The sequence below is a fragment of the Ostrea edulis genome, chromosome 8 (genome assembly GCF_947568905.1).
Source record: "Ostrea edulis chromosome 8, xbOstEdul1.1, whole genome shotgun sequence".
Lineage (NCBI taxonomy): Eukaryota > Metazoa > Mollusca > Bivalvia > Ostreida > Ostreidae > Ostrea > Ostrea edulis.
Window position 1 is genome coordinate 14,325,446 of NC_079171.1, and position 20,696 is coordinate 14,346,141.

General features: G+C 34.3%; 1 protein-coding gene across 2 annotated transcripts in view; it reads left to right on the top strand.

Moving 5' to 3' along the window:
• Positions 1–4,212: 4,212 nt before the first annotated feature.
• Positions 4,213–20,696, top strand: part of LOC125661588 (receptor-type tyrosine-protein phosphatase epsilon-like) — a 30,311-nt gene continuing 13,827 nt past the window's right edge. The window contains exons 1-11 of one of the 2 annotated variants that reach the window (XM_056146971.1): positions 4,213–4,361; positions 6,208–6,435; positions 9,180–9,434; positions 10,839–10,976; positions 12,636–12,773; positions 15,854–15,994; positions 16,209–16,346; positions 17,342–17,439; positions 18,518–18,630; positions 18,871–18,947; positions 19,999–20,282. In XM_056146971.1, coding sequence (XP_056002946.1) covers positions 4,286–4,361; positions 6,208–6,435; positions 9,180–9,434; positions 10,839–10,976; positions 12,636–12,773; positions 15,854–15,994; positions 16,209–16,346; positions 17,342–17,439; positions 18,518–18,630; positions 18,871–18,947; positions 19,999–20,282 — 1,686 coding nt within the window. In that variant the 5' untranslated portion in view covers positions 4,213–4,285. The remainder of the gene's footprint in view (positions 4,362–6,207; positions 6,436–9,179; positions 9,435–10,838; positions 10,977–12,635; positions 12,774–15,853; positions 15,995–16,208; positions 16,347–17,341; positions 17,440–18,517; positions 18,631–18,870; positions 18,948–19,998; positions 20,283–20,696) is intronic. The other variant, XM_056146972.1, reaches the window with a different exon arrangement.

The following is a 20,696-nucleotide window of genomic DNA, read 5'->3' on the forward strand; positions in this document are numbered from 1 at the left end:
TTGAAATGAATTTATATCAATGAATGTGAACAAAAGACTAATTTGAACTCGGGATCTGCGAGTTAGTATTTCATTTATTCATCCATTGAACTACGATGACAAAGAAAGAAATCGTTCAATGTAAATACTTCACAAAACATCTAAATCACGGATTTATGACGTAGAGTAAAACATGTATTAGTCTTCGTTTTATGAGCCATCTTGATAGGAAAAAAGTTGAAAAAGGTATATTCTGTTTAGCAATAATGTATTTATTAAAAAAATATTGCAACTGTGAATCAGCTGTTATAATGTATTTCTCATAGACCGCATTGTTCACCAAAACATTTTACATACAAAATATTGTGAAATTTGGTAGAGACTCCCATGTTTATTACAGTCATGTAGCCACTCCCTGGCTACATGTACAGGGGTGTCAACATATGTTAAAATATGTAGTGTTTCTTCAATACATACATAATTCATTTAGCAAGACTCAGGGACCTGGGGCCCGTTTTACAAAACAACTTACGACAAAATGGCAAGTCTTATATTGTATTATACAGTTATTACTTTAAATGAATGAATTAAAACTTTTCTGAGGTTAAATTTTCAATATTTTCTTTAAAAAATATTTTGCATTCGGAGGGAATGATTTACAATGAAGTTAAAAATTCCATTATGTAAAGTTTGTCGTAAGTTCTTTTGTAAAACGCACGCCTGATCCCGATGGAGCCACATAATCAGTGATATAATTTCACAACCCTGCACTCAGTTTTATGTCCAGCACTCGGGAAGAATTTTAGCCGAAAATTCTGAAGCCTCTAGCAGTGTGACCCAGATCCACAACTTTGGTAGAGGCAGTAACCTTTGTCAAACACACAGTTTGTTTGCGAAATCACTCATAAATGGAGTCAAGTTTTACAACAAATCAATCTTGAGTGTGTTGGCAATGTCTCTCAGCTCCCTGGTGCGAAGGGAGATTACTTTTTGTTCCCCTTAATTCAACGCGAAATATGCGTAAAATCAAAAGTCCAAAATTCCCTAATGGCGTCCGGTTTTGTAATGGGTGAAAGGTGTAAGGTCAGACATAGCTTTGATATGGATAAAAGGTGTAAGGGAAGGCATAATTAAACACCATTTTAGCTCACCTGAGGTTAAAGCTCAAGTGAGCTTTTCTGATCGCCTGTTGTCTGTCGTCTGTCTCTCTGTCAGTCTGTAAACTTTTCACATTTTCGACTTCTCCAGAACCACTGCACCAATTTCAACTAGACTTACAAAAACATCCTTGGAAGAAGGGCTTTCAAGTTTGTTCAAATGAAGGATCATGCCCCCTTTAAAGGGGGATGTGGTGGGGTAATCTCAAAAATGCAAAAAATAAGGTGATGTCATTTAAAAATCTTCTAAAGAACCACTGGGACAGAAGGACTGTTATTTACCTGAAAGCTTCCTGATATAGTGCAAATTCAAGTTTGTTCAAATCACGACCACCGGGATTAGGATGAGGCCACAATAGGGGATCAAAAGTTTACATGCAAATAAATAGGGACAATCTTTAAAAATCTTCTCAAGAACCAATGGGCTAGGAAAGTACAAATTTACATGAAAGCTTCCTGCCAGAGTGCAGGTTCAAGTTTGTAAATATCTTGGCCCCCGAGTGTAGAATGGGGCCAGAATAGGGGATCAAAGTTTTACATGTGAATAGATAGGGAAATCTTTGAATATGGACCTAGATGACTCATGTGAGTGATGTGGCCAATCAGCCTCTTGTTGATGTTTTAGTATTGATTGTTCACCATGGTGATTTAAGATTCATTCAACAAACTCGTCAACAAGTCTAAAGTGGAACTCTTTGAATTCTTATCAGACTAGTATACCATGTGCATTGCAACAGCTGAAATCCTTCTGTATTTTAAAGTACCACGGTTAAAATCAATATTCCAATGACATTCTTTATAGTATTTACAAGTGTACTTTATCGTTAAAATGAAAGGTAAAGATAACGAATAGTAATCAATATCATAACTCCTATAAGCAATACAAAATATAGAGTTGGGCAAACACTGATCCCTGGATACACCAGAGGTGGGATCAGGTGCGTAAGAGGAGTAAGCATACCCTGTCGACCGGTCACACCACCGAGAGCTTTATATCTTAATCAGTTAAACAGTTATCCGTAGTCAAAATCAGTGTACCAAGAACGGTATAACAATCAGTATGAAACACGTCAGATAGCATTTGACCCAATGACAGGTTGCATTGATAAACTACATTGTTATAAATACCATATAATTTCCGAAATACTGACTTTAAACGAGATTGTTGAAACTCCTAAACCATCAACTTGTTTGTCAGTAGCCTACCCCGGTTTAAAAACGTACTATGAATTTGAAGACCAGAACGGAATGCATATGTTGTAGGCCGACATGTAACAGTGCTTGGCTTCGATATAACAATTTTCTCGCAGTTTTTCTACGTCTCTGTAAAAATGCTTTTTTGAAAAAGTGCTACTGGCAAAGTAAAAAATATCCACGTGTTTTCCTTCATACCTTCCTTTCGAAAATTGAAAAAAACTCAGATGACAAAGATGACAAGATGATAAAATAATCTTTTCTATAACAGCTAGTACACCCTTAAACGGCACAACACACCCTAATGCAGTGTTTTTACAAGCCGTTAATGCGAGAATTGGTTTGTTGTCCATTAAATCTAATTTGTTTATGATATGGCTAACAACTGTTTTCAAATCTTCTCGCTCGAGGTCGCATATGACATCACAGATAATGGTGCGTAAAATATCGAAGAAAATAATGATATCGCAAGATTCCAATTTCATCGCTTTTAAACCAAATAACTACGCAAACTGTTTCTAGAACATATGTAAAGTAGTTTTAGGCATGAAATGGAAAAAAAAAATTGCTGAAATAAAAAAATGAATAATAGAAACATGTGATGTGTCCTTTAAACGAGATTGTTGAAACTCCTGCACCATAAACTTGTTTGTCAGTAGTCTGTCTCGATTTAAGAACTGATCATACGCAGACCAAGCCCTTATTTATCGCAGGGTTGAGAGATATAAACACCATATGCAGGTGGTAATGGAATATTGCTACATAAGTATGGGAAGTTAACGATGGAGAAGCTGAACTGTATGTTAAACTGCGTGTACATGTATTTGAAACATCAGAAAAAAGAGTGGGGCTCATTTTCCGTCTCTGTCGGTCATTTAGTCAAAATGTCAACAATTTCTCAATCCACCACTTCATCTGTTACAGTTTCCGCAAAAGATAGTGCATTGTTTGCAAAATGTTTATGTGTGAATAATTTCCTACCTGCTGTACGACTGAAGTAGTGACGCAAATGTTTGTTACTCTTTCATCAGGCTTCTGGGGATATTTTCATACAGATTTAATTTCTACTGGAGTTAGCTTTAAAAGGAAGGTAAATTCTGAATTTAAGCTGGGATGGTTCACATTCACCCCCTTGTGACACCAGTAACCGGAAGTTTTCAACTATCTGACTTACTCTGAAACGGATGACAGGAGGAAATAAGTTTGAATGACAATTAAGTCTCTGTGTGATTTACTTTTTCATAATATCGTTAAAAAGTACTGTTATGAACTTTATGATAAGATCATGTATACATGTATTAATTAGATACAAAACACACATGCCATGATTTATCTTTGTACCGTTAGTCCCCTATTTTTACACATCTACAGGGCATACTATGTTGGTCAGGATTTGTGAAGCTCCATACTTCTACTGAAATTCTATCAGCAAGGGATCCTTAAAGATTTTATTCATAAATCTCTCTAAAGATTTTGCATAAAAGATACAAAACATTTTTGAAATATAAATCCAAGCACCCCCATCATCTCACGAAAGATGGGAGAGGTGGCAATACCAGTAAAATTCATATATTCCCCACGAATTCAAATTCCCTTTTAACTACATTTAGTATTACAGATGACTGGCGAATTCGGTCTGAATGCATTTAAAGTCTATCCATAATTTTATGAATAGCAATTTAACTGTTTAACTGAATAAGAATGAATCCAGTAAAACATGTTGGTTAACAAGATATCTAAACCTCCGAACCGACATATACGGCTGACATAATACAAAACACATCAATTTGTACACACATATCTAATGGTCCACTGGCATGGATTTCAAGTGGGTTTCTATCGCCCTATTTTATAAAGGGAACGTCACGAGACCTTGACGAGCTATCCCAATTGTAATTACTCTTCCTGGATCGTAGTGAATCTTTTCCGGACCAGCAGTGCAATAACACATTACAATGGCTGGCCAGATCACGGCCTTGTTGTGTTGTTTCTGTGAACTTGTCTACGTAAGGGATGTTGCCTATGCTTACGGTAAGGGAATTTGATTTCTTATTTTTGCTACAGAATAAGTAATATACTAATCATCCCAGTGAATGCTGTATGGAAAGGTCCTACTTGTCATGTATGTCGTGGTTAAAATCGGAGAGAACGTTTGATATATACACATCTTACAACGATAGAATATATACATAGAATAGTAAATTGAATAAAAATGCAAATATACACTAAAACTAAACTACAAAACTACAAAAGTTGATAATAACCAAAACGTCTACATATTGAAATGATCGAGTGTATCATGATGCAAAACAAAGTTTGATCAGAAAGAGCGTCAAGACTGGACTGGACTAATTAAGTCTTACGCTGGATAAAGACAAAACAAAGAACGAGTTAACTAATCGGCATAATTAAGTCAGAGGTCTCAGAAATCTTAAAGACATGGTGGTGCGATGGGAATTGGAAAATCCTTTGGCCAATAAGGGCTTTAAACATGTTCTGATGGGATATGTCTGATTTGGATTTAGACAGCACGGACACAGAGTTTCAATAGCTCTGTCACGGGCCAATGCTTCCAAATTCCTGGCGCACATCCTGTCGCACGGACACATGCTTATATCTCAAAAGCTGCAAGGTATGTGACATACAATACGTAGGTGAAATTGGAGACCTACGTAGAAAAATCGTAACTAACGGTCTACCATTAAAACCAAAATGATCAAAGAACCCGCTGCCAAACATTTCAGTCTTGTAGGAGAAAACTGGAAGACATGACATTAGTAGTTGTTGACCATAACTCTCACTGGACCAATGTAGATAGAAAAACCAATGGATAATTCTGGAAGCCTTAACTGAAGTCATATCACTATAATGGCGTTAACAAATCCAATAACTCCACCAGAATGAATGCGGCCTAGTTTCCCCGGTTATTACTCAGTGTTGTTCCGTCTGTCTTACACTTTATTGTAGCCATTTACTGTCTGTATCTACATCATTATTAGCAGTCGATTTCTTTTTTGAAAAATGTATCATATGAATAAAATATTGGGACACTTTTCTCCAAGGGCAGTATGTATATTTTACAACAACGGCTTCTTATTTCCATCATAAATGAATGACCAACCCCGAGAAAGAGAGGCCTAAAACAGGCTGTGCCTGTTGTCCAATTTTTGTGAATAAGATATTGATTATCTAGATTAAACCATAAAACTGAATAAACTTGAATGAAATATAAATGATTATGTGCAGGAAATGAATGTACGCTTAAATATTGATTGACATAAAACGGTTTGGAAATTACGATATTCTTGAACATTCGAAAAAAGTGGAAATACAAGTTGTAGTTTCGGAGTATCCACGTTGTACAAATAACTGTACATTTAACCTGTAATATATATCAGTTATATAAAATATATTTGTAACAAGTCAGCAGATATGTGGTAACGTTATCAACTTCAAACCTTCAGAAAAATAAAATAATTGTACGGTAATATACATAAATACATGTTTATGTAGAATGTTTGTTTATGTACGTATCTATCAAGCCAGTGGATCATTTAGATAACAAAAATCTAGCTAAAAATAGAAGAATGGACGTGTTGTGAATTAGGGGAAATTCTATATTGGGTCACATTTTCTTAGGGGGTCCGGGTTATTTATTCCAAGAGGGAAAGTTCTATGCTGGGTCCGATTTTCCAGAGGGGGGGGGGGGGGTTCGTACGGGTAAAGACTACACTACAACACCAGGATTCAGAGTTTGGGGTGGGCGTTATTGTAATCAAGGACCCTATTGAATAATTAACTAAAAACCTCAAAATATTATATATTTATATATATATTATACAGTTGATATGGTATTTCCACGATTGTATTTTTTCAGATAACATTGCTTTAGGAAAAAATGCACAGCAGCTGTATCCATATTCTTATAGTAAATGGGGAGCAGATCTAGCAGTGGACGGACAGAAATCGGACTTAACTTCTTCAGGAGGACAGTGTACGATATCCACCAATGTAGCACGGAAAGCGAAGTGGTGGGTGGATCTAGGAAGTGTCCTCAGCATACGTCACATAACTGTATACTACAGGACGGACAATCTAGCCTGGGGTAAAATCTTTAGTCAGTCCTTCGAGTCGGACGTCATCATAACATGTATGGGACTAAAATTCCTAATTAAAACAACAACGTTTTAATTTTTTCTTTGAAATGCAAGATAATTCATATATATATATATATATATATCTACAATATGTACTATCAATGAGAAAGGAGGGTAATTATTTTATAACCTGTAAAGAAAATCGTCCTTTTGTCTATTCGTCTACCTCACACTCTATAACTTAGAAACTGTAATCAATACATAGATGGCTTTTTTATTGATATAGGATCAGGATATAGGATCATTATAAATGTATATATTATCTAGTGCATCAAAAATGGTACAGTATAAGTTTTACATTATGACCCCTGGGTCGAAGTCTCTACAGCCCAGTAACTAAATACTTCGTTACTAACTTGAAAATACGGATGTATATTTAATTGTTGGGAAAAAATTTAGAAATTCATTTCAAAATTAAGGATTATATCTCCCTCATGCATAGCTCAGATCCTTGGACGAATTTGGCCCCAGTTTTTTTTTTTTTTTTGGCACTCTAGTTTTCCTTTTACCTCTTAGAAGTTGTTTTTTTTTCATTTCGAATTTCCAAAATGTCGGCTTGAGCATCACTGAAGAGACATTATTTGTCGAAAAGCGCATCTGGTGCATCAAAATTGCTACAAAATTGCTACCGTATAAGTTTTATATATTATATGTGATGATATCAGTGGTCAGTTTAAATGTATATATTACACGTGATGATATCAGAGGTCAGTATAAATGTATATATTCTATGTGACAATATCAGTGGTAATAATCAATAATCACTATCTATTTAGCATTGCTTATAGGAGTAATGAAATTGATCACTGTTCCTTATTCATTGACCATTGATATCACCACATGTCATATATACATTTATACTGACCACTGATATTGTCACATGTCATATATACATTTATGCTGACCACTGATATTGTCACATGTAATATATACATTTATACTGACCACTGACATCATCACGTGCAATATATATATATATATATATATATATATATATATATATATATATATGTATATATATATATTTATACTGACCACTGATATCATCACGTAATATATACATTTATACTGACCACTGATATCATCACGTACAATATATATATATATTTATACTGACCACTGATATCATCACGTGCAATATATATATTTATACTGACCACTGATATCATCACGTGCAATATATATATTTATACTGACCACTTATATTGTCACATGTCATATATACATTTATACTGACCACTGATATTGTCATATGTAATTAGATATATACAATTACACTGACCACTGATATCATGACATGTAATATATACATTTATACTGACCACTGATATCATCACGTGCAATATATATATTTATACTGACCACTGATATTGTCACATGTAATATATACATTTATACTGACCACTGATATTGTCATATGTAATTAGATATATACATTTATACTGACCACTGATATCATCACGTAATATATACATTTATACTGACCACTGATATCATCACGTACAATATATATATATTTATACTGACCACTGATATCATCACGTGCAATATATATATTTATACTGACCACTGATATCATCACGTGCAATATATATATATTTATACTGACCACTTATATTGTCACATGTCATATATACATTTATACTGACCACTGATATTGTCATATGTAATTAGATATATACAATTACACTGACCACTGATATCATGACATGTAATATATACATTTATACTGACCACTGATATCATCATGTACAATACATATATTTATACTGACCACTGATATCATCACGTGCAATATATATATTTATACTGACCACTGATATCATCACGTGTATTATATATATTTATACTGACCACTGATATCATCACGTGCAATATATATATTTATACTGACCACTAATATATCATCACGTGCAATATATATATTTATACTGACCACTGATATTGTCACATGTAATTAGATATATACATTTATACTGACCACTGATATCATCACGTGCAATATATATATTTATACTGACCACTGATATTGTCATATGTAATTAGATATATACATTTATACTGATTACTGATATCATCACATATAATATATACTGGTACCATCACATGTAACATATTCATATACATTTGGCGTTAGCTATTATTCAATTTGTTCATACATCAACTGCTATTATTTTTAGACATAAAAATGAATTGATAAGTAAAGAAAAAAAAACAATGATCTGTACTTTAAAAAAATTGCATCGATGATTGATTGTTTTAATTTTTCCGCCGCCACAGTCAACATTTTTTTAGTTAACTGGTGGCGCCCAGTTTTTGTTGGTGGAAGAGAGAAAAAAATACAATGCACCTCGGAAGATACCACCGACCTTCCAAAAGTAAACTGGGGAACTTTCTCACTTACCGGCGCGAGCGGGATTAAAACCCGCGCCAACCAGAGGTGAGAGGCCGTGTTATTTTGAGCGCGGTACTCTAACCACTCGGCCACGGAGGCCCCTGCATCAATGAAATATCTTATTAAATGTTATATTACTTGTATTACGGTAGACTGGTAATCCACATCTTATGATAGGTGTATATGGAAGAAAGCATGTTACTACTGTCATACACAATTTTGACATTGTGATATATAATATCATTAACACAAGCGGTTAGTTTACACATAAGCTTTAGTCTTAAACATTTTGTACAGATTCAACAAACGGTTACACAGCTCGATTCCTTGGTTTCTCTGTATACATATCGAACACAACCAACAGAGATGACGGGGTACTGTGTTTTAAAGACACGATGTACACCAGAGCCACAATACCGAATACGACAACCATAACATGTCCTAGACACGGACAATATATCATTTATTACAATGAGAGACTCCAGGGTGTCAATTATCCTATTGGATATTCTACGTACGCATTCAACGAACTCTGTGAAGTGGAAGTTTATGGTAAGTAAACACAAATAATGTATTTTGATATGTTGGTATAGCCACACAACAAAACTCATTTCTAAAACATCAAATGGAAAAATGCCTATAACTTAGAGTCTATGTTTTAAATATTATAAGAACGGACAAAATTGTCCTTCAAGTATATATTTGTTATACATTTAATAAATTTAACATGCTTCAAAGATTCATTAAAATATAAAAACTGCGAAAAGCGTCCCCACGCAGTTTATATTTTAGACAATATACATGTATATCTATATACTGTGATCAAGATGGGCTAGAAAGCTATAGTAAGATGCTTCCTCTTTTAACTAGTTATAACTTCACAACCTAAGTACAAGTGCATCTTAAGAAAACATATATCTGGATTATAATACACACATAAAATGTGCACATCTTCAATCACATACAGTTATAATATTGTATGGTAAAATATGAAATCGTTCGTTTTTTTATTTCATTCTTTGATATAAGAGGTATCCTACCACCCTGCAGAAACAGATGTTACAGTTAAGGACGCCCTATCCTGTATTGATTCCGAGTTATATTTCATCATTAATAAACTCATCATGTGCTTTATGCTGAATTTATTGATAACATTACCAGTTTCCATGATATCTTACACACCATGTTCCCGTCTAGTTTTATATGCTTTTATGATAGTTGATCGGTAGATATGTTATTTTGATGTACAATATATGTCTCCCCACAACGTTAAACTATGTAAAACAAAATCTTCAAACGTTTTGAACTAAAAGATCTAGGTAAAAGCTATATGACTGCATAGAACAAGGTCATTCATAAATATGAATGTCAAAATATGTCCATCTTTGATTATGGGAAGGCTTTGATGTATATTTAATCAAAGAATTTCAATTTCATTTTTAATTCTTTTATTAGAATAAAAATCCTTCCAGGGACATTATATCAATTTCTGATTGTACACTTCTATAGTATATATTTTTCAAGAATCAGAAGGAACAACTGTACGTTTCCAGTTTTACTCTGCAATTCTGTGGAATCATCAATTTTCACGGGGGGGGGGGGGGGGGGCAAATTCCGTGGATTTGATATGTAATCATATTCCAGGAATCGAAATTATTTACATAAAGTTTGAATGTACAGAAATCATAGCCATGAAATTACACCCTAACAAAACCGTAAATCCTCAACGTTTCATAAAAAATTGACCCCATGAAATCAGAGGATTCTAGAGTGTTATATTGCTTGCAATCGAAATTCTATAATCTATAAAAAAGAAATTATTCTATGTAGAATTTAGCATTTTGTTGTAAATGTCAGGGGCAATTACCACGTGTTTTTCCTTTTATTTCATGTAACATCGATACATTCATTAAGTATTACATATACTCTTAGAGTTAATTCAGCAATCAATCATAGGTTGTCCAACACCAGGCGTTTATGGAGAGAACTGCAATTTACCGTGTCCCCAGAACTGTCAGGAGAGACGCTGCAAGATCGGGAACGGAACCTGTCTGGGGTGTATTCCGGGATACAAGGGGTATTTCTGCAAACAGCGTGAGTCTTGTGATTTTGACATTGTCTATGATAACATTTCCTCAAATACTGCAGGAACTTTCACTGCAAAATCGTAGACAAATTTATCGCACATCTGTAGTGGCAAATGTAAACTAGGCTTTAAGGAGGGTATTTGGTTGACCGTTGCAAACTTGTAAGGATGCCCACTCCTTATTGTGTGTATGTATTTCAAACATGTACTTTAACTTCTAGTCAAAGCAGTTTTATTCTTATACATACACTCACCGATGATAACAACTATTTCAAATCAAGAACCTGGAATTTTCATAGTGAAATGGTAACTTCAGTCAGAATTCTTTAGTAATTTAATGGAAAAGGGACACATTTATCTCACATAGCCTTTCATTAATAGACATAAAACGCCACTCTTATAGAAAGCTAAAACAAAAAAAAAAGTTCCAAGAATAAAAAGTTTCTTATTTGTAATGGACATGGTCTTTTGTAGAATTTTGAAAATTGAACTTTAACTTTTAGAGTATATTTTTGACTAATTTCATAATAAAGCTTTTTAATATACATTTATCAATATTACGGAATTTCGTTTGCAGTTGAGCATGTATGTTGTTTGCATCCAGTTCGAAATGAATGAATTATTTTACATTACAGCTCAGAAGTCGTATCATTAAACTTTAATTATGCTGATTGTAACAAAATCAAATGTGAAAACTGCAGAAGTCTAACGACAAAGACATTTAGTAGATCATCACATCACAGACATACACTGGAATTATATTTTGTGTACGCAGTTTTCTTTGTTACGCGGTCAACATTTTCCACAAAAACGTTGCGTTGATGCATTGGGACGTAATTATGATATTGTCAGTTTCAGAGGATACTGATATGGAATCAGAAAACCAAAGTGTGGTGATCCGGAAAACCGGATTACTGTCTGTGAAATCCATAGTATAAAAAAACGAAACATTAATGGAAATATAATAAATCTAATTAATCAGTGAGCACACTCATTTTCAATTTTAATTTGATGATTTGTCATGATCAAGCAGAAAATTGTCCATAAAATAACAGCAGGATTTATGCCCCCTTTCTGGAAGTCTGTGCACTTTCTATTTGTGTACATTTACAACACACCACAAGAACGAACGTGTATCATGTGTAGCAACAACAATAAAACACGTATTTAGTTTATTTGAATGTGAATTATTTGAAAAAAAGTTTTGAGTGACTTTTTATAGTTCAGTACATGTCAATGAAATATTATTTTCGATGTAAAAATGATTTTCAAAATCGTTGGAGACAAACTGCAACACATAAAATATCTATTATATTGAACCAGATAAAACAGCTTATGAATAATAAAACCATTATGCATACACAATTTATATGTACATAGTTTACAATTTTGGAAGCTAAAGTGGCTGATAGGTTTAATGTGTAGATGTAAATTAATTACGTATTCATATATGTATATACACATTTCATTATTGTATATGATATACTTGCTTACAATGATGTTTGATATATTACAGCTTAACACAATAAGCACTTTTCATTATATGTCATGATTCCACAGTTTTATGTGCATCTAATATATTATGCAGGCATGTCTTGTAATTATGTACACAAAACTTTAGAGTTTAGATTACTAACATTCTAAACATGATTTACTGTATATTGCAGCCTGTGATAATAAAAGATACGGTCTGGAGTGTAAACAGAACTGTGGTAACTGTATCTATGGGGGACAGTGCAATCACGTGAACGGAAGTTGTCCAAACGGATGTGACGCCGGAGCTCAGGGAGATAAATGTGATGAAGGTAGGAACAAATCTAGAATATGCATATTTTGCGGAAAATCGTTCACAGACAGTGATGTGGATCAGATAGATTAAAGATATCACGATTTAAACGCGTAGTTCAGTGACATGGTGTTGGGATGGTACACAGATACGTTATCAAATTCATAGGACACACAGAAGAAGAAGGTCAATGAGGTACGTTTCATTATACTTGCAGTTTACTTTTTTCTTATTTTAGCCCATCCATAGTTTCAAAAAGTATTTATGACTTGACTAAAATGATAATTTTGTCCAATGTGGTCATCCCTAGTGTGGTGTGATGAGACACATGTACATGTATTACGTGATAACTTAATATGTCCGATGCGGTGAAAAGCAATTCACGTGCACCTTATTTTGAATTTTTGTAATTTGTTTTTATTCATGTCTTATTGTCCATATGCGTGTATGAAGATGTAGATTCATAGATGTGAAAAAAGCTATGTAATTGATATACGAATGTACTTAATTTGGGCACCGAGTTATAAAAAACTAATGCGTTATTTACATTAATGTATGAAGTGGCTACCCACTTTTTATTTTTGTTTGCATAGAAGTATGATTCCCTTCCTGGTCCTTATATACCTTAGCTTTTGTTCCAGTCTAAAGTATGGAAATTTATGCTAGTCTTGCATTTTACTAACTGTTTGTTTAGAAAATATCTTGATCGGACTTTTAGAGAAAAAATAATTTGAACATGTATGCTCTCATATGTCAAAGAAGACACAGATTGTTTTGTCTTGATGAAAATAAGTATTTTCAATCTCAAGCACATATTGGGTAAAGTGGTTTTTGAAATATATAAAGATATTTACATCTCTTATTCGTTGTTTTTCAAAGTGAATACACATACTCCGCAGACGTTTCACAGCTTTTCTTTCGTACCTCAGTTCGTGCACTCTTGACGGATGAGATTTTCTGACTGTCTAAATGAAAATAAATTCGCTCCTAAATCTTCAAACTGAAGAAAGCTCTTTCGTGTAACAACTGAAAAATGTTACAACCCCAAAGATTTTCATGCCCCCGAGATCGAAGATCGGGGGGCATATTGTTTTTGTCCTGTCTCTCATTCTGTAATTCTGCCTGAAACTTTATCCTTGCTTATAACTTTTGAACAGTAAGTGCTAAAGCTTTGATAAATCACATGAGTATTCCTTGTGACAAGACCTTTTCGTGGGTACCAACATTTTTGACCATGTGACCTTGACCTCGAGTTAGCTACTTTTAAAATATTTGACATTTGTCATAACTTCTTAATGGTAAATTTATATCAGATCTTTCATATTGCACATTAGCTTTTCTTGTGACAAGATCTTTCTACTGGTACCAAGATATATGTCCTTGTGACATTGGCCATCTTTACAATTGGCCATTATAGGGGCCGTTTGTGTTTCACCAACACATTTTGTCTTTACTAAAACTCAAGATAACTTCTTCATGATTTACAATTCTGATGTATAGCCAATACGTCACCCTGTAAAAATCGGATTGGATATAACATGCAACCTATCAACCGATGTGTATTCATATGATAAACCAGGAATGTTTCAAAATGTTGGCTATATATTGGCTATCTATTGACGGAAGCTAAAGTGTGAGAGCATTATAAATAGTACCTTTTAACAACTCTATGTATGCATATAATTTTAATTGAAATGAAATATCGGCAGTTTTTGCGAACGGTACTTCATAAACGCAACATTAAAGCTGTATTCTACATATATTTTATATATCTTGTACAAACGTAAGGCAGGTTACTATAATTGGAAACTCTTATAGATTTCGGAGTCATGAGGTTAAAGGTCACATGACCTGAAAAGTTAAATAAATAAATGTTTATTCGGTATATACATACAGAATATACGTACACACCAATGATAACCCATGTTATTTTGATGGGGTCCTTTGATATACGGACATTGGCACAAAGCGAGTGGGCGACCACCATATCCTCTCATATTCAGGCACTGCCAATTATGGGGTTCCAACTTGGGTCGCAGTGGTGAGAAGCGAGTGCGCTACGTCTGTTTTACCAGGATACCAAATTTGAAGAAATTGAAAAAGTTTGTTATCAACACCTTTCATATTTTTTTTTTTTACAAAAGTAGTTGGTGATTAATAAAAGACACCTAAGATACATTTTGTGGTCATGTCATAGGTTAAGATCGCATCAGAGATTCAATCTAAATTTTATACACATTCATTCTGAACACATTATCTTGGAAAGTTTTCATATTCTACAGACACGTAGTTGTTTATCAAAAGAAGACTTCTACAGATAGACATATGTCCATCTACTTTCTTTTTGTGAACAACTTCAACAAAAACCTTTCATATTTCATACAGATGTGTTGATCAGCAGATATTCCCCCCCCCCCCAAAAAAAATTACATTTAGAGTTTTCACATTTTATACAAATGTATAGCTGATCCTGCATTTAGACATGAAATACAAATTGAAAAAAAACCTATTTTTTCACTGTCCTGACAAGCATAATACTTTACATTATTAAATTGTCTGTGGAATCCTCTCCTGACTGAAGCAGTTCTAGTTTAGCACTAAGTAAATAGGCAACCATATGGCATGCATTTAAAGTCAATCTTATCCACAGTCTGTCCAGGTGTTTGGTTTTATATTTTGATACATGTACCTCTCAGAGAATTCCTCTCTGGTTCCTATCTAGGAATGTTTCAGTTAAAGATACATAATTGAGTTTGGTATTGAGAGAAAAACCGACAAGCTCAACGAAAATGATTCCAATACTAGAGTTAGTTAGGTTTGTAACCATCTAGTTATTCACATGTGACCGTGGTTCAAAACATACATTTTCTGGGAACAATGACGATTTCCATCGATATATGAATTTTTGGAGAACTTGCTTAACTACAGATTTTAAAAATTGTGTTTAACGTAATCAGAATATTGATGATGAAAAATTTGGAATTTTAAAAATGATCTCTTGTCGAATGTTTTATTTTCTTTAGTGACGTAGCCCCCGTAATTGAAACGTGCATGTAACTATTGTAACTCGCTCTAACTTTTGTATTGTTTTATAAACAGCATGTCCAGCAGGTCGCTACAGTTACAACTGCCATGACAAGTGTAACATCAACTGTGGAGTCCCTGAGAGATGTGACAGAGTATCAGGGCAGTGTCAGAATGGATGTCAGGCAGGGTGGAAAAATCAGAAATGTGATTCAAGTAAAGAAATATTATAATATATAACTGCAGGGATTTTGCTTTCTCATTTTGTTTTTTGTTTGTGCTTTCATAAAGAAATGTATGAGTTTCTACCTGCATACCACAGGAAACTTGTGATCACTTTCGATATTTGATTATCACGTTTTCACTGTTAAGATTTATCTCAGACCAATCACGCATCAGTTTTTTAATTTATCTATCATCTTTTACACAGAGTGTGATGGTAAAACATTTGGACTAGGCTGTTCTCAATCGTGTGGAATTTGCCTGGGTAATGAACAATGTCATCACATAAACGGTACGTGCACCAATGGATGTGACAGGGGTTATGAAGGAATCAATTGTAAACAAGGTAATTGATTTAATTGTGGTATGGTTATGTTTTGCTTTTGTTTGTACCAAGAAAGTTTTATTCATTATTTGGAAGTACAGAGATATTAACAAAATAAGGATTGTAGTGAAATTGAACAAAATTTTGGTTGAACACAGAAGTGTCATATACATTGTGAAATTTAAGCTGCCCAGAAGTCATATATAAATGATATTATACAGCACTGTGATATAATCTAATATTAAACATAAATGTTATATAATTGATATTACACAGGATTGGGATATAACTTAAATTACTCAGAATTATGATATGATTTTATATTATACAAATAGGTAATATAACTGATGCCACACAGAATTGATAAGGTTAACCAATGTTCAACATATGGTATAAAAATTCCAATGATAATCTACATCGCTACAAGAAAATTTGATAGGGAAATTACAAAATAAGAGAGGAATCTCGAAGATATAAAATATGACTAACTGAAGATATTCACTGTGCATTTGGCACCCACGGAGTAGAATTGCAACCACAAACATGAGCGTTTAATTTCCTACGCCCTGCAAATTTTCATAAAAAACAAGTTACACAGGGCAGTGGAACTAAAAATTGACCAGAGAGTGATATATTCATTTAACAAACATGGTTAGATTGCAGTTGGTTATTTTCATTGAAAGGAAGGGGTATATATTCAAATAGATTGCTTTACGTAAGTCAAATTGCATCTCTATATAATTATAATTGGTATACATCCCTATGATAAACCGTATTTTTTTCTCTTCTTCAGCTGCTCGCACTTTTGGTGTCTTCAGGGGTTCGTGTTTCCCCTACCCTAAATGTTTTATATTTTAAGAATTTGTTTGAGATTGATCACTGTTTTCTATCTTTACGATCACGTTGTCGTCATTGTAGCAAGTACGTTCATTGTTATGTATCCTCGAAAGTTTTACCCCTTCAAATACGATGCTGTGTTCATTTCATGTCTTTTATTCATTACGTCATTTGTTTAGAATGCGGCTGGAAGTCCTTTGGTTATAACTGCAATGAAACGTGCAGTATGAGTTGTTCCAATCAAACATGTGACGCTATGACTGGATCATGTCCACAGGTACGGGTGATTTTACACATCAGAGTCGATTAAAACGTGTTGAAAAATTGCTAGATTGATTTTGTATATAGTTTAACGTCCCACTCGAGAATGTTTCACTGATATGGAGATGTCACCACTGCCTGTGTAGGACTGCAAAATTTAGGCCTATGTTCGGCACTTACGGCCTTTGAGGAAGAAGGAATCTTTATCCTGGTACACCTGCTGTAAACTTAAGTCGATATTTTGACTTAATTATGGAAATTTACCCAGATTATGACGGTAGATTGAAAGGAGAAACCACAGCGTGATCTGACCAATGCAGATATTTATATACATGTATATCACTATTATCTTTACTTTCATTTTTATGTAATTTATAGTTGACTTATTAATTGGTTTTGGGTTTGGATACACCTAATCGAAAGTTGCAAAAGAGGTTGGCATCCCCTTCCATAATGTTTACACTGATTTACTAGGTGTGTTTCTTATGACCAATGTTAGTGTTTGCTGTTATATATCAATAAAAATCAATGACGACATGCAGATGTTTAAATGTGTGTTACCCTAGCTGTTGAAAAGTCGTAAAAAAGATGGCATGTAGAACACCTTAAACCTATGATTAGCTCTTAGAACAATTGAGCAGTGAAGGCTCTTTATCATATCAACGTCTTCGTTCTTTCGAAAGTTCTATCCAAAAGACCTTCAACTTTCACTTTTACAGCCGTCAGTTTCAGGATCTAGTTATGTTGCAGTTTTCGGTTAGACCCATGTATCCCGTTTAGTACTATGATTTGAATATTAAATACTGAATAATACTGTGTAATTTGCGTATTCGTACACTATTTGTAAATAATGACAATACAACAATGCATTAATTGAGCTTTCAGATCCTGAGTCTACCGTTCAGACTTGCAGTTAAAATGTTTCTACTACGGGCTTTATTGTCCCATACCTTACTCAAACGTAGGGACAATCAGGTCATTGTTTTCTCAAACTTCCTATTAAAGAGATCCGAACACGTAATTTTCAGTATCTATGTCAGCCTATTGACAGATATACATTCTACGCCCATCTCCTTTGGGTTTGATTTTTGCAGGTTCAGAAACAAGAAGATGAAAATTCCTTCGACAGCGCTCCGATTATAGGTGGAGTCGCGGCGGCTGTCATTCTTTGCCTCGTTGTTGTCGTAGTTATTGTCGTGTTCAGAAGGTAAACTTGTTATACTTCTTCTGTTTATAGACACAGGACACTCCCCTAACAGAACAATAGATCAATCCCGCATAAATATCTGTTTACTGCGATCCTTTCTGGAATATGAATTAAATTATTCAGCATGTTTATTGGATTTTATCACAGATATTTACAGATATCGAATTTTGATAAACAGTGAAAATCCTTCATATGCTAATATATGTTTCATATAATTTCATATATTTACGATATTTTTAGAATGAGATCGACTAAATCAAGAACTGATCCACCTCCTCAAGCGAGACCTCCAACGGAAACAGCGGAAAATTTATATCGTAAGAAAATGTTTCGTTTATAATATGGCGACAGAACTTCATCTCTATTATGAATTCTGTAGACGATTATGCTAGACGATGGGCTGAATATGAAAATGAAGAAATTGATACATTGTCAGAATGGATTAAAAGTATAAGAGGAATGTTAAAATCCCGCATTAGACATATCAAAACAAAAGTGCGTTTCATTTACCCTCCTGTGTTTTTTTAACCAGAAGTGATCAAAGAATTAAATAGTTTCATTCTTAAGTATTCTGAATATGAAATAAAAATATGCAAGAGTTCCTATTTGACAATATCTTCGTGGTCTTTGGTGATCAGGTCTTCCAACAGTCTCTCGGAATTCCCATGGGCACGAATTGTGCTCCTTTGTTACCTGACCTGTTTTTATATTCATATGAAGCAGAATTTATTAAAAAACTTCTACGTGAAAAGAAACATGTCTTGTTGTGGCCTTCAATTTAACATTTCGTGGCCGAGTGGTTAGATCATCGCGCTCTAAATCACAAGGCCTCTCATCTGGTCGGCGCAAGTTCGAATCCCGCTTGCGCCGGTAAGTGAGAAAGTTTCCCAGTTTACTTTCGGAAGGTAGATGGTCTCTTCCCAGGTACATTGTATCTGGGTTCTCTTCTCCACCAATAAAAACTGGGTGCCACCAGTTAACAGAAAAATTGTTGAGTGTGGGGGAAACATCAATCAATCAATCAATTTAACAGTTAGGTATATCGGCAACGTTTTATCTATTATCTTTGAGCCAGGAGGGATCTTTATCGTGCCACACCTGCTGTGACACGGGTCCTCTGTTTTTGCGGTCTCATCCGAAGGACCGCCCCATTTAATTGTCTCTTACGGCAGAGTAGGGGTACTGAGGAACTATTCTAACCCGGGTTCCCACGGGAAGATGAATTGCAACTGCCTTATAAACGATATACAGAGATTTGCCTGAATGAAAGTATTACCGTAAATCTGTCAATGTGTGACTCTGATCCGACGTAGAGTTATAAATGCTATGCACCGTTTCTCAAATTAGCAATGATTATATTTTCTGTAGAGAACAACGACAAAGTAGGTCAAACTTTCACCAACATCTACGAGAATCTGGATCCAAAAGATAAGCTCATCTCCAAACCGGAAAGGAAATCAACTCCTGTCACAAACGCGAAGAAATACGAAACCAAGGCTGATTACGACACAGATGACGAAGGCGTAGAGAATCCCTATGGTGATCTGTACATAAATGAAGAAACCATTGCCGATGTTCCCGTCAGTCAGTTAGAGAGCGTTATTGCCGAAAAAAAGAAACATGAAGAGGATGGGTTTAAAAGAGAATATGCTGTAAGTTATGGTGATGAGATGAAGAAAACACGTGAAGATTGAACTGTACGTACAAGGAATGACGTTGTATGTCAAATGAAATAACTTGGATAATTGATTTGAGGATGTTCTTTTAAAATTCATTGGTCTACCATTTTTTTTAATTGAGGACATATTGTTAACATGTACTGACACGCCCCTTCATGTAAGTTCTGTAAACATTGATCAAATGGTATTTAAGAAGTGAATTTCATTTTTGAAAATACATAACAGCATGAACTGTAACGCTTTATGTCAGCATTATTCATGAGGCGTTATCGCGTGAATCGTTATCGTTCATACTCTCGTGTTATTTTAAAATGAAATTCATTTATCATATTTACATTTTACTTCCGTTTCTCTCAGAGTATTCTCAGCCGTTAAAATAGTCGCACT